Source organism: Hippopotamus amphibius, chromosome 5 (assembly GCF_030028045.1).
Source record: "Hippopotamus amphibius kiboko isolate mHipAmp2 chromosome 5, mHipAmp2.hap2, whole genome shotgun sequence".
Lineage (NCBI taxonomy): Eukaryota > Metazoa > Chordata > Mammalia > Artiodactyla > Hippopotamidae > Hippopotamus > Hippopotamus amphibius.
The window spans coordinates 1,181,017-1,195,841 of NC_080190.1; the positions used below are offsets into that span (position 1 = coordinate 1,181,017).

The 14,825-nt window shown below is 58.7% G+C and overlaps 1 protein-coding gene across 1 annotated transcript in view; it reads left to right on the forward strand.

The window, feature by feature from the left end:
- Window positions 1–2,770: 2,770 nt before the first annotated feature.
- STK32C (serine/threonine kinase 32C) overlaps window positions 2,771–14,825 on the forward strand; it is an 81,670-nt gene continuing 69,615 nt past the window's right edge. The window contains exon 1 of the mRNA XM_057735721.1: window positions 2,771–3,032. Coding sequence (XP_057591704.1) covers window positions 2,771–3,032 — 262 coding nt within the window. The remainder of the gene's footprint in view (window positions 3,033–14,825) is intronic.

Genomic DNA, 14,825 nt, shown 5'->3' on the forward strand with positions numbered 1-14,825 from the left:
CCACGGGGCATTTTCCTCTCCCTGTTTATGCTATCTGGAGTCATCAGAGCCAGGCGGCCCCATGACCTCGAGAATCAATACCGTCACCAAGCAACCCCGCCACCCAGCACTTGGTTCCCCACGTCCTTGCTTCCACATGCAGTTTGTCCCAGGTCCCACCAGGGCCAGGTCTGATGGCACCACAGCCAGGGATGACCTGGTTTTCCATGTCCTGCTGGGAACGGGGCTCACAGATTCCCTACGTAAGTGAGCTACTCAGGATCAGAATCCTGTCTGAGTTTGTTTCCTGGGGCCAGTTCTGATATGTTTCCCAGCAGGAAACAGCGGATGCAAATTGGGCAGTCTGAGGAGAGTTTAGTAACAGGACTATTTACAAAGGTGCAGGCAGCATGTTAATTTCAGAATGCTGCTGTAAGACAAAGTACACGTGAAAACTGGAGACTGCTGACAGTCACGTCCTCTCAGGAAGCTTGGCTTTTGGGATGAATTACAGGCTGATGCACATTTGTTCTTGGGTTTCAGGGGTTGAGCCTTGAATACAAATCAGACGCCCGCTGTTCTGCACATGCCCTGTCTAAGCAGGCACTCGCTGTCCCCAAGAGACACTGGCCGCTTGCTGTCCTTGTACACTAGCTCATTTCCATCTCAGGGACAGTTTCCTCACAGCTCCTGGGCCCCAAGCCTTCACAAGGTCACCTGCTCAGACCCCTGCCGGCTACCCCAGCTGCAGCAGTCCCGCGATCACGCACTTGCCAAGCTCCCGTGGGGGCTCCCTCGCGCTGGGTGTCGTGGACACGTTTATCTGGTGATTGAGTCATTGACGGTCTCCTGCCACTGGCACAGGATGCGGTGGTCGCTGTCCTCACCCCGCTGATGTTCCTGATGAGTTGGGCACCCCTGGCACAGGGACACTGTTGGCCTGACTGCCCCGTCTCCGTTCCAGGCTAAGTCCCTCCCAGACCACTGGAACTTCACTGTGGCCCTTGGTGGAGGGCAGCAGCCCAGGCTGCTCTCGGGGGAGCAGCACCTGCCCTTTTCTCTGTCTCCTGCCCACTCTGCACCCCTTGCTCTCAGACTGCCTGGGGTGGCACCCTGCCTCAGTGCCCACCCCCCTTCAGAAAAATTCCCGCACTCGCTGCTGACCCGGAAGGATAGCTGCAGACCCCCTCCTGTGCCGGTGCTGAACTGGGTGCCTTCCTCACGCCTTCTGGGAGAGGACAGTTGTAGGAGGGACCCATGTTCAGAGAGCTGCGGCAGCTCAACGGAGAGGGGCTGAGCCCAATCTGGGAGCCCGAAGCGCAGGGAACTCGCTCCCCTGGAGTTTAACTCAAGACTGGGTGCATGGTGGGCGGCGGGCGGCCAGGTTATGCCGTGGTAAAGGCATCCCGCAGTGGCTGATTTCTCCCTAGTTCTGTGCATCCACTGCCGATCGGAGGGTGGTCCCCAAGTGATGGGGACTCCCTCTTAGCCACGGGGACATGTATGGTCAGTCCGGACATGGCTCCTAAAGTGTGGCCCAGAAATGACACAGATCACCCCTGCTCACATTTCACTGGTCAGGCAGGCCACATGGGCCAAGGGGGGGCCACCGAATCGCAAAGGTGGGGTCGCGGACAAGCGTAGTCCTACCATGGGCAGGAGACGGAGGCAGGAACAGCCAAGACTGAGGGCCGCAACCTGGGGTGGGGGGCCGAGCCAGGCGAGGGGCTGCGAGGGCAGGACAGAGCCCGGGTGGCTGAAGACGTCCACGGAGGGAGGGGCGGCGGGAAGAGAGACCCACAGGGCCCGGTGCTTCGGCCTGCAAGCCGGGCGGATGGTCCGCTCCTGGGCGATACTGACAGTCTTCTCCTGGGTCGCCGGCTGTGCTGCGCGCTTTACCGGCGAGTTCCCTCCTAGCCGTGCGAATCGGGGGAGGCTCGTCGAGGTCAGATCGCGCCTAGGACCCCCCACCCCCACCCCCGCACACGGTCCCCGAGAGGGCCTGAGGCGCGGACCGGCGCCAGGGGCTTCCGCTGGGGACCCGTGCCCGGCCGCCCGCACTGACAGCGGGGCTGGAGACCCAACCGAGGGTACCCGGAGAGCGCGGGCGCTCGTGCTCAGCGTCGCCGCGACCCCGGGTGCGCCCGTGCGTGCGTGTGCGCGCGCGCCGCAGTCAGGCCCTGGGCCGCGCGACCGGGCAGGGGCACGCGCACCGGGCCCGCCCCGCCCCCTCCCTCCCTCCCTCCGGGGGTGCAGCCGGCGCCGGACTCAGGACCGCGGGGCTGCGCGTCCTGACGCCGACCCGGCCTCGGCCCCCGCACAGCCGGCTTCCCGCCGCCCCATCCCGGGTCCCGCGCGCGGCCTCGTGAAGCGCAGAGCCGCAGGATGAGGTTTCAGGCTCCCCCGGGTCGGGCGGCAGCAGTCCGCGAGCCCTCTTTGTTCACAGAGGCCAAGGGTGCCCGCTCCTTCGCTCCAGTCCTTGCCGCCGCGTCGCTGTGCGCTGCCCCGGCGTCTCCGGATGCGGGCGGTGGGTACCCGGGGCCGCTGCACGCTCCCCGCCCCGGCCCCGCCCCGCGCCCGGCGCTCGCTCCGCCCGGCCCCTTCCCGCCAGCCCCGCCCCGGCCCCGCCCCCGCGCGCTTGCAGTCGGCGGAGCCGGCCGGGCGGCCCGGACCCGCGAGCGCCGAGCCCGGAGCGCCAGGCGAGCGCCGACGCTCTCCCTCGCTCCTGCTCCCCGCCCGGCGGGCGGGCCATGCCCCGGACTCCGGCCGCAGCGCGCACCCCGGCCCGGCCATGAGGAGCGGCGCCGAGCGCAGGGGCAGCAGCGCCGCGGCGCCCCCCGGCTCGCCGCCCCTCGGCCGCGCGCGCCCCGCCGGCCCCGACGCGTCCGCCGCCCCGCCGCCGCCCGCCGCCGGCCAGCCCCGGGCCCGGGACGCGGGCGATGCCCGCGCGCAGCCGCGCCCCTTGTTTCCGTGGAGCAAGTGGAAGAAGAGAATGGGCTCTTCCATGTCGGCGGCCGCCTCGCGGAGGCCGGTGTTTGACGACAAGGAGGACGGTGAGGACGGCCGCCGTTGCCTGGGGACCCCGCGCGCTCTTGCGGGGCGGCCGCGGCGGGAGGGTTCCCGCGGGGCGGGACGGGCCCCGGCGGGACGGCGTCCCGGGGCGTCTGGGTTTCCGGGGAAACGCGCGGACGCTGCCTGCGGCGCCCACGCGAGTCCTCGGTGTCCACTGGCGGCGCGGCGGGCGCAGCGGGCCGGCCGGCCCCGCGCCTGAGGGTCGGCGGTGGGTCGGCGCGACGACCCCGCGGTAGCGAGGGCGCGGCGCCTGCGTTTTCCTTCCTGAGCGGCGTGCCGGCCGGGTGGTTGCTCTGCGCCTGAGGCGTGCGAGTTTGCGAAGGAAGATGCCTGCCCCACAGGTGGCGCGGGGGCCCGTCTCGGAGCCCTCGGTGTAGGCGACGGCGCCGCGTGAATGCCTGCGTGCCCGCCCGTGCACGCACACGTGCAAGGAAGCGTGCCTTTGTGCAAACACCTGCCCTTTTGGGAACTAGTTTGCCCTCAGGTCCCCCTGCAGGTAAAGCCGGTGACCGGGAGGTGGGCGCCGGTGGGAAGCAGGAGACCGTGGCAGGCCTGCAGGCGCGCCTCCTGGAGCCCTGCCGGGCACCGGACCTTTCACTTAGCACCTCCGGGAAGGTGGCTGTGCAGTGTCCGCCCCTGGGCACTGTGATACTTTAACAGGCAAAGGTACCGCTCTTCTCTACAGATGTCATGCAGATAAGTTAAATGCTACAAGATGACACATTTGATGTTTTTTTTTTTGACATTTTCTTAAAATAGTTGAAATATGCATTTTTCATTTGTAGGCAGCCTGCAGAAGTAGGATGGATCTTTTATAATTTTAGAGCACAGCTCAGCGGAAGAACCTAAGCTATTTATTTCTGATAAATAATTTACACATTATAGGAAATTACAATAACATGACCTCAGGCCAGTGTTGGAGAATGTGCAGGCCACGCAGGCAGGCCTCACAGAGAGCAATGGGGAGCCTGCTGCTCAGGCCTGGGCTCCCATGAGCCCCGCCCCAGGCAGCGGGCAGTGAGGAGGGGGCGTGGGTGCCCGGACTGGGTGGAGGGGCATTCAGGACCAGCCACGCCCTCTCAATGTGTCCCGGGGAGACCTGTCTTCGTGTTTGGAACTTTAGGACCCAGCTCACTGCTGGGAATGTTTCCTGTGTTATATGTTTTTGTTTGTAGCATCAATGTTAAAAGGGGAGAAAGCCCAGAGTGAATTAGAACTGATCAGAAGGCAGGTTTGCATCTAGCTTCTGGCCGCAGGATAAGGAAACGTCTGAGAAATACACCTGATTTCAGTACTTGCTGGTGTCAGCGAGGGCTGGCCACTCTTTCATGTCTTAGCAGCAGGCTCCCCAAGACGGATGATGTGGAGAGAGAAACGGATGCAGCACAGCGGCTGCCTTCAGCTTTGAAAGGTAGAATTTTTCTACCTGTTCACAATGTGTTATGTCTCAGTATCCAAGGGTCACTCAGGAGGGAAAAAGAGCACAGAATCCGTTTAAGCTGCTCGCAGTCTGATTTGAGGATTACGTTCCATGCCCGCCCCCCGCCCCCGGTCCCCGTTTGCCTGAAGCAGGATGGCAGAGGTGCCCGCTCTTCTGGGCTTGTGAAGGCGGGTCGTCGGCTTCAGCTACAGGTGCTCGCTCTTTAGTCCTTGCACCCACCAGTCACCTGCTCATCCCTGGGCCCGGTGGCCACGCTTCCAAACTGAACGCGGGACGAGACTTACCTGGGCTTTGTTGGGTGAGATTAGGACGCCGAGCCTGGCCCTGGGCCCGACGGCCGAGCTTGTGATCCAGGTGGGAGGCCGCTCTGTTCCACCTTTATTCCATGTTTTCGTGCCACCGTCAGGTGCACACGACTTGGGAATCGGAGCGTGTTTGCAGAGAGAACGTTGTGCAGCCCTAGCCTGAAGGCCGTGAGTTTATTTAGACAGAAGGAGTGGGGTTTGGAAAGGAGGAAGGCCAGTCTTTCAGGAGGGGAAAGGTTGCACCCCACCATTCTTTCAGGGTGTGAAGTCATCCCCCCCAGACAGGGTCCCACACTTCCTCGGCCCCGTGCAGGGTGAGCTGAGAGAGGTGACGGTGCTGTGCTGAGGACTTGCATTTACTGGGACTGCACGGTTGCCATGGCAATGTGAGACTTTCTGATGAATTTTTTAGTTTAAAACACCCAATTAATACATCAGATTTGGTATGCGGAGAAAAGGAGAAAAGAAAATAGCGCAGTTTAACAGAGCGCAGGTAGATTCCAGCTGAAAAGCAGAGTTGTGGGTCTTAAATGTCCCCCATCCCTGTTAACCCTGAGGTGTCTGAGCCACTGTCCTTATTTGGCAGGTGTGGGGTTTGTGGTCAGAATTCTCCGGGCCTCCTCCTACCCCTCTCCTTGTCCCGTGCCCGCCTGCCTCCTCCCGTCCTGCCCTCTCAGGCTTCAGGAGCCGTTGTTTTAGGGGTTGCCCTCCTGCTGCTCTGCCCCAGCGCTGGGGGTGTTGGGTGGCTCCCTTCGTTCCTTCCGTCCGGGCATCTTCTAGTGCCTTCCACTGAGCAGCTCGGTGACCGGTAACCCCAGGGCACCCGCCCTTCTCAGCTGTCTGGCTGTTTTCAAGCCTCACGTAGTATTAGGTTGCAAGTGGGGAGCAACTAATCACCGAGAAGGTTCGCCTTCACCCAGAGAACTGGAAGGAAGGGGCCTCACGGGCGGGGCTGCAGAATGCCTGGCCTGGGTGTGTTGGGGGGTGGGGTGGGCAGTAAGGCGGCACACGGGACTACCAGATTGTCATAACCTCTTCCAGAATTGATAAAACCTTTGTTTTTTCTAGTTAGAGCAGCATTAAAGTGTATAAATTTGTAATAAGTTTAGACTTTCCTAACATTGTGCTATATAGGGAAACCAAGACATCAGTAATTTCGGCACCAAGACCTCTGAGCGTACCTCTGCCCCAGCCCTTTTCCAGGAATGTGCTCACATGTCAACCACATAGAAACACACTTTACGTCTTTGATACAGAAATCGGACCGTGCTCCATACACGGTTTTGTCTTAACCTGCTTTTTTACTTAGCTCTGTGTTGTGACTGTCATAGATCTACAGCATCCTTTGTTGGCTAAATTTACAAGGGCAGTTCTCAACCCTGTGAACTAGACTCAAAGGATGCTCTTAAAAACTGTGGATGCCTCACGTGGAAATTCAGGTTGAATTTGTTGGTGTGGGGTTGGGGGGCATTGGCGCTCAGGCACCAGTATGTAAACAATTTAGCAATCAGCATCCTTGTATATTCTTTTTTTTCTTTGATAAGGCGGTGTTTTATTTTATTTTATTATTTTACTTTATTTTATTTTATTTTGGTATAGTTGCTTTACAGTGTAGTGTTAGTTTCTGCCGTACAATGACGTGAATCCGCTGTATGCATACATACATCTCCTCTTTTTTGAATTTCCTTCCCATTTAGGTCACCACAGAGCATTAAGTAGAGTTCCTTGTGCTACATAGCAGGTTCTCATTGGTTATCTGTTTTGAGCATATTAGTGTATGTATGTCAACCCCAACCTCCCAATTCATCTCCCCCGCACCCTGAGCATCCTTGGGTATTCGTCTTTGTGTGCTGGACATTATCTCCTCAGGATAAATTCCTAGGAGTGAATTGCCGAGAGAAAAGAGTGTGCACCTAGAGTAGCTTGGCCCGTTCCCTTGGCCGTTCCCAGCACACGATAGCGCTGTCCTCAGTGCTTGTTACGCAGTGGCGACCACGTGGATGTGGCCGCTGCAGTGCGGGGTACCCAGACAAAGGGGGAGGCGGGGAGACCGGGAGTAGACAAGGGAACGTGGATAAGTATAGTGAACGAAGGAGAGAGGGGCCGAGGAGAGAGAGGGAGGCCTGCACCCCGTGTGGCCGGCCGGGCGGGAGACCCTGTTTGCCTGCTCTCAGAGGGCACGGAAGTCCTCTTTCCCCATCCCCACCACCTTTGGGTGTTAGTGATGTCTTTATTTTTTGGCCATCTGAAGGGTAAAAAGATTGTATTAGTGCTTTGAGTTTCTTTGATTACCAGTGAGGTCGGTAATCTTTTTCTTTCCATGTTGGGGGCATTTGTGTTCTTCTTTCCTGAACTGCCAGCTGCTACCCCTGACCCACGCTTCCTGCTGGAATGTTTGCTGCCCCATGTCTTTTCACGGTTCCCAGTATGTAAAGGCGTGCCCGGGAGCAGTCATTTATCTTTCTGTGTTGCTAGCTTTTTCCCTGTGGATGTGCTTAGTTTTTGTGTGGTCAGAGTCATCAAGATTTTCCTTTCTGGTGGTTTCCTGCCTTGGTGTCCTGTTACACCAAGCACCGGTGATACCCATTCCATGTATAAATCTCCACCTGCACTTTCTTCTAGTAGTTCTGTGGTTTCACTTTTTATGTTGCAAATTTCGGTCATTTGGGACCCACACGGGCCACAGTGAGAAGGGTTTCCTTCGTGGGCCCTGCACTTGCTTAGGTCGGGCGCATTCGTTGTCTCTTTTTGTTGAACTGTGAACAAGATCTTTGCACCCGTAACGTTCCACACTGGTTAGTGCTCATATGAAGGAAAACTTAGCTTTGAAAAATCTCTGTCCTGTGTGTGGCTGCCCTCGAAGGCTCCCGTTAGTCCTCACGGCTCTTGAGTTGACTTTCCCAGGCTCCCTGGGGGGTTGGTCGTGTTACCTGCCGGCAAAGACTCCGTGACGTTATGGTCCGCGTGCCCACGCTTCCTCGTCATTGCCCAGGGCTCTCGGGCAGCGGAGAATGGTGCTGAGCGCTCGGCGGGCTGGCCCGATCGTGCTGACGGGGCCGTGGTGCCACAGTGTCCGTCTAGCCCCTTCACTGAGTCTTTGTCCAGTGGCGCGTGGACCTGAGTTTTAATAGGTGCCTCTTCCCTTCCCTCCTGACTCTGGGGAGAGGGGGTGACCGGGGGTGGGGGCAGTGGCTCTTTGTGTGGTCCAGGCCCCTGCTGATGGCAGTTCACACCCCCCTGCCCCACAGGGGCCTTGGTGGCCAGCAGCTTGGTGGCTGCAGACCCTGGGGTCCTTTACCAGCTGGCAGAAATGGTGCAGAGGCCCCTGGTGCAGGGGTGGGCATGTGGCTTCAAGGTGGGAGGAGGTGTGTGGTCCTGGCAGGCCTTGCAGCTCCACTCCGGGGTTCCCTGGGTTCCCAGGTGCAGTGCCAGGTGTCCTGGCAGGACCATCGGGCGGCGCCAAGCTTAATGGTTCCCGTGACTGATGAGGCTGGTCTGGGATGGACTTCGGACCCACTGTCGTACTTTTTTATGTAACAAATGTCAGTTCTGCATGTCTATCCATCTGGCTGTGTGTTTTAAAATGCTAAAAATAAGTTGATTTTCTTTTAAAAAATTTAACCACCCATCTTTCCAGTTGAGAGGTAATGCAAGGATGCATTGGAGGTAAGTTTTCAGGGCTTCTCTCTGGGGATAGTGCCTCCCGAGGCCCCAAGATGGTCTGAGGGAGGCAAAGCCACGGACAAGCATTTATTCGGAATAGGGTCAGGGCAGCTCAGAGTAGCTCCCCAAACTGTCAGGGGCCCCCGATCCCCTGGGGACCTGTGAAAATGCAGATTCTGATTCAGCGGGTGGAGCCTCAGGGTCTGCGTTCCCATCCGGCCCCCAGGCAGTGCCAACGCTGCTGGACACAGAGAGGACACACGCGGGTGGGAGGGCTCCGTGGGGACCCAGCAGGCGCAGTGGTGGAGTGGGGGCGGGAGTCCACGCGGTGTGGCCCCCCAGCACAGCCCCCATGCACGGGGAGCTGCAGTGAGGGGCCGCCCTGGCGCTCCGCTGTCGGGTGATGGACGAGAGGCTCCCGTCACCGCTTGCCCTTCGTCTGGAGACAGGCTGGCTCTTCCTGCAGAGGGATCTCTTTCAGTTTTGTTCTTGCTTCTGTGTTGTTCTTTTCCTCTGGCGTAGCCTGCGACACGTGTACCTGAAACATAAGTAGCATTTTGTATCCTGCATTTTCAGCTGCCGCTACAGTCGGAACTTCTTCCTTTAGGATGGTTAGGACTCAGCAGTGTCCTCTGACTCCCACCCAGGTGTGGCGGAGGACCTGCTGCCAGAGGCAGGGGGCCTAGAGCTGTGTGGATGCCCCCCTCCTGGTCGCTGTGTCCTCTCGTCCCGGCTGCACTGGGAGTCCAGCCCCGCCCTGGGGCACGTGCCGTGGGGGCTCCCCTGCTCTATGCCACCCCGGGCAGGACCTTCCTAGGGGGCCCCCAGCCAGCCCTGCGGACCCCCTTGAGCCCAGTGGTTCCTGTGTTCAGGGCCTGTGCCCGTGGCCCTGGTTGCGATCCATCTGCCAGTAAGAGGCTCAGAACCAGACCTGGTGCTTATTCACCCTGGTGTGGGACCAGGTCTCCTGCCTGGTGTCATTTTCCATTCCCAATCAGATTTTTCCTCGTCGTTTAAAAAAGGCATTGAACTGTGTGTTTCTTCGTACCTGCCTCCCTCTGCTGTCTCTGTATAACTCTAGGTAGAAATAAGGCTTTGGTGACCACCGTTTCTACTGGCCGGTGAGAGTCCAGCATGTGCGGGACTTGCTGTTCCCGTGAGCCGTGTGCATGCTTCCTCCGGCCCGGCTCCTGTCCCCCGGGTGCGGTCAACACGGCCAGCATCCGTGATGGCTTCTCCCAGGGCCCCCTTCCTGCCCAGGGTGTGGGCACACGCTGACCGGCGCCCTGCAGGACACTCTGGGCTCCCCTCTCGTCCCCAAACACCGACCGGGGCCAACACGCTGAACGCTTTTAATGCTCAGAATTGGAGACTATTTGGGAGAAGGTGCAATTAATAAAATTATTGTTATTTTTAAAAACTGGGATGCCTGTTTCATCAAAAACTGTTTTGCTCATTGACCTGAAATCTATTTTTTAAAAACCAAAGCAGAAGACCAAGCTCAGTGTGGCTCCACCCAGCCCCACCTGGGTCACTTCTCCCCGCCCTCCACGTCCCCACGTGTGACATGGGAGCCCACGGTGGCCTCCTGCACGTGGCCTGAGCAGGCGCGGCCCAAGTCGGTGCTGCACAAACCCGGCTTGGTGTCATTTAAGTCCTGAAGCCAAGGAGATGGTGTGGGTGGAGGCAGTGTCGCCCCCAATTTATTAAAAATAGGAGCTGAGTGTGTGCGCTTTCCCAGGGCGTGAGTGCTGGCTGGGAGGGCGCGTCCTCACGTGCACCAGGCAGGGCTTGTCGCCGAGGCCAGAGCAGCCTCGGGCGTGTGTGTATGTGAGTGTGCGAGGCCTCCCCAGGCACGGCCCCCCATTGCGCAGGGTCCACGGGGCTGGGTGTCGGCCTCCCGGGCCCCACCGGGCCCCCCCCCCGTCAGCCTCCTGCATCGGACTTGGGCCCCCGGGCCCCGGGAGCCGGGAGCAGGGTCTTGGCCCCGGCCGCGCCAACCGGGCACCATTTTATTTACTGCTGGTAATACACAACCCCCAGACTTAGTGGCTTAGCAACAACCATTTTTATTACTTCTTGTGACTCTGTGACTGGGAATCTGGACAGGACCCTGTGGGGACGGGTCCCCTGCTCCACGTGACACCTGTGGAGCCGGAACGTGCTTGCTGGCTTCCCGTTCACGGTGCCTCGTGACGGCTCAGGGGTCCGAGGCTGGCGGAAGGCTCGGGGGAGTCCTGTCCCCGGGGGGAAGGTGTTCCTGGGAAAGGGGTGTTCCTGGGGGGTGTCCCTGGGGTCTCTGTTCCCGCCTGTGGCTGCTCTGTCACTTATCTATGACCGCCTAACGCGCCTTGTCCCAAAATATAGTGGCTTAAAGTGACAGACGTCACCTCCCTGTTTCGGGAGTTGGTAACTCGGGGATGGCTCAGATCCGGCCCCCGTGCTGGGTTGTGGGAGCCACCCGTGGCTGTCCTGGGGTCATGTTTGTTTGCATTGTCCCTGATTCTTTTCTTTTTTCTTTTTCTCCGTTGTGTCAAGGTCATCTTGTGTTTCTGAAGTCACATTTTAGCTCCTCAGGCAGAAAGGATCATTTGCAAAGTTAGCACAGGACTGAGGGGAGAAAAGGAGGACGATGAGACAGAAAGGAGGGATGATGCAGAGAAAGGGGGTAAAAGTCACGTGCTGAAGAAGGGGTTGGGTGGGCCCCAGGGTCCACGGGAGTGACCTGCGCGGCGCTGCGGGCGGCCGGGGCGGAGACGCAGCAGCACGCGGGCAGCAGGGGGGAGTGGGTGCTGCCGGACGTTTGGGGACGCAGCTGAGCCGGGAGGCCCGGGTGCTCTTCCCTGTGGGAGCAGGGTGGGACGGCGAGTGGACCCTCAGCCGCGTGGATCCCGAGGTCCCTTTCCCGAGCTCACTGGCACTTAGAACGTGCAGAGAGGACGGGGCTCAGTGGACGAAGAGCCCGCGGCGCGGGGCCGGGCGCAGAGCCTGTGCTGTGCTGGCGCGGGGCGTGACCCATCAGAGGCTGGGAGGGAGCCGCCCCGCCCCCGGCCGCCCCCGCCCTGGGCTCCTCTCGGGGTCCCTGCCCTCATGGGAGTCAGCGGGCGTGAGCCTGCAGCCCCTCATCCGCGCGGCGGCCGCGCACGCTGGACCCCGCTCCTGTCGGGGACCCGGCAGCATTATTAATTGTGTGTCCTTTCGCCCTTAGACGTGGCCTGGTTTGGATGATAGATGGTACGGCTGCCCGTCGAGCCGCCGGGCACTGTTGGCAGAGGATCTTTTTTTCCTTTACAGCTTTTTATTATGTAACGAAAAGTGGCAAGAACAATATTGAGAATTTCAGTGTCTTACGTAATCTCAGCACTCCTGTGACAACCATTTGCTCTTTTTTCTATGACCTTCCAATCCACACTTGAATACATACAATAGACATGTTACTGTTAAAAGACTTTTGTAACATAAACTTTATTCAGAACACTTAGCTCTACAGAGAAGTTGTGACGGTGGTACAGAGGGTTCTTATACGTCCCACGCTGGTTTCCCCCGACGTAAATATGGTACGTTCGTCATAACTGGGGAAGCAGTGGTGAGACGTTATTGCCCCAGTCAGAGTTCTCTAGAAAGAGAGGCCAATCGAATAATAGCGTGTGTGTGCGTGTGCGTGTGCGTGTCCATGTGTGTGTGTGCATGTGTGTGTGCACACGTATGCATGTGGGTCCGTGTGCATGCATCCATGTGCGTGTATGTGTGCATGTGTGTGCGTGTGTGTCCATGTCTATGTGTGTGTGTGCATGTGTGTGTGCACATGTATGCACGTGGGTCCGTGTGCATGTGTCCATGTGCGTGTATGTGTGCATGTGTGTGCGTGTGTATGTGTGCGTGTGCACGTGTGTCCATGTCTGTGTGTGCACGTGTGTGCGCACATGTGTGCACGTGGGTCCGTGTACATGTGTCCATGTGCGTGTGTGCGTACACGTGTGCATGTACATGCGTGTGTATGTGTGCGTGCATGCATGCGTGTGTGTGCATGTGTGCGTGCGCGTGCATGTGTGCACGTGTGTGTGCATGTGTCCGTGTGTGCGCGTGTGCACGTGTGTCTGTGTGCGTGCACGCACATATGCTTGCATAGGTTTTTACGAGGAGATTTGTTACGAGATTTGTCACGAGGAGTCGGCTCAGGCACCTGCAGAACCGGGAAGCCCCGCAGCCTGCCTAGTGCATGCAGGACGCCCGCAGGAGCCCCAGCTGCGACTCAGGCGAGTCTGAGGCCTGAGCCCCGGGGGAGCGGGTGGTGCGTCCCAGCCCGAGGGCAGGAGAAGGTGAGACCAGGGGTCCCAGCTCTGCAGTGTGGCAGGACAGGGGTCCTCCCTCCTTCCTCCGCCTTCTGTCTGTTCAGGCCGCAGGGAGCTGGTTGGCGCCCGCGACAGCAGGGAGGGCCGCCTGCTCTACTGAGTCCCTGGTTCACCTGCTAACCTCATCCGGAACTGCCCTCACAGGCACGCCCAGCACGGGTTTCCTCTGGGGCCCGGCCGGGGCCCATCAAGGCGACGCGTGGAACTACCCGTCGTCACTCTCAGTACCTGAAATCGCAGTTGATTCACATTTGCTTTGTTTTTACTTAACATTTTTTCTGTCCCAGGATCCCACCCAGGAACCCACATGACGTTTAGTTGTCCCTCCCTAGGCCCCTGTGAGCTGTGACAGTTTCTCAGACTTTCCTTGTTTTGATGGCCTTGACACTTTTGAGGATAACCGGTCAGGAATTTTGCAGAATATCCTCCAACTGGGACCTGTCTGAGCTTCTTCTCACGGTTAGACCTGGGTTATGGGTCTCTGGGAGGAAGACTCCAGCAAAAGTGCCCTTCGCATCACATCCTGTCAGGGGCACGTGTTCTCAACACGACTGACGTACTGCTGCTGTTGTTGACTTTGACCACCTGGCTGAGGTCCCGTCTGTCAGTCGTCTTCACAGTCCAGTGGCTCCTTCCTCCATCCACACCGCGCTCCTCGGAAGGAAGTTACTCTGCATGGTCCATACCTCAGGGGCGGGGAGGGGAAGGGGGTTGCGTTCCATCGCCTTTAGGGGGAGGTATCTGCATAAAAGTATTTGGAATTCTTCTGCACAGAAGATCCGTGTATTCTTCCTGTTGACTCTGTTATTCAGTCATTCACGTGAGCCCATGTGGACTCACGGGTATTTGTTCTATGCTTCACATGACAATCCAGTACTACTGTGTGTTGTTTATTTATTTTTTGCTCAAATTGTCCAGCTCTGGTCACTGGGAGCTCTTCAGTTGGCTCCTGTGTCCCTTTAGCCTGCTGTCCTCACTGTTTTCTTTTTCTTTTTTTTTTAAATGTCTGTTTACATTCATTACCCATTTTTCTTATATTTTATTTATTTATTTTTTGCTGTGCTGGGTCTGCGTTGCTGCACGTGGGCTTTCTCTAGTTGTGGCCAGCGGGGGCTACTCTCTGTTGTGATGCATGGGCTTTTCATTGCGGTGGCTTCTCTTGTTGCGGAGCACGGGCTCTAGACGTGCGGGCTTCAGTCGTTGCAGCACACGGGCTCAGTAGTTGTGGCCCACAGGCTCTAGAGCACAGGCTTAGTAGTTGTGGCGCACGGGCTTAGTTGTTCCGACGCATGTGGAATCTTGCCAGACCAGGGATCAAACCCGTGTCCCCTGCATTGGCAGTTGGAGTCTTAACCACTGTGCCACCAGGGAAGTCCCATCCTCACTGTTTTCTGTCTTTGCTTCTTTCTGGGACAAGAAGATGCTCCAGGCTCATCTTGTGTATTCCCCGACCCAAGCCCAGAACCCTGGCCCTTCTGCTGGGGAAGGTCTTAGAAACCAAGATCTGGGTGCCGCGTGTGCTCCCTGTTGCGGGGATGTGTGGTCGTTTAAAGCACAGCGCGGACCGCGGGAGGGAGGCTCGACGGCTCTGCACCCCCGCGTTCGTGTAACGGAGCGTCCCTGCTGTGCGCCTTCTCCGTGTGCTGCGGGGCGGGGCGGGGGGCGGGGGGAAGTGCGACTGATGCCACCGCCGGGGAAACCGCAGGGCACGTGCGCACGCCCCCCGGGAGAGAGCACCGCCCCTGCCGCCCAGGTGCTGGCCCGGCCCTCGCCGCTGGCCCTGGCACTGTTCTGTGGCACATGAACAATTTCAGAACACTCAAAACAGACCCCTCTGACTGTGGGGGCTCCGGACAAACACGAGACCCCTTCCTAATCCTGTCAGAACACAGACAGAAACATGGACACTGTCCAGGCCCAAATGACAGACGGCCCTGGCCTGACTGCTGCTTTGCCAGTCGCCGCTCTAGACTTGCCTCACTCCTTGCAGCCTCTGCAGAGGGGTTGAGATGC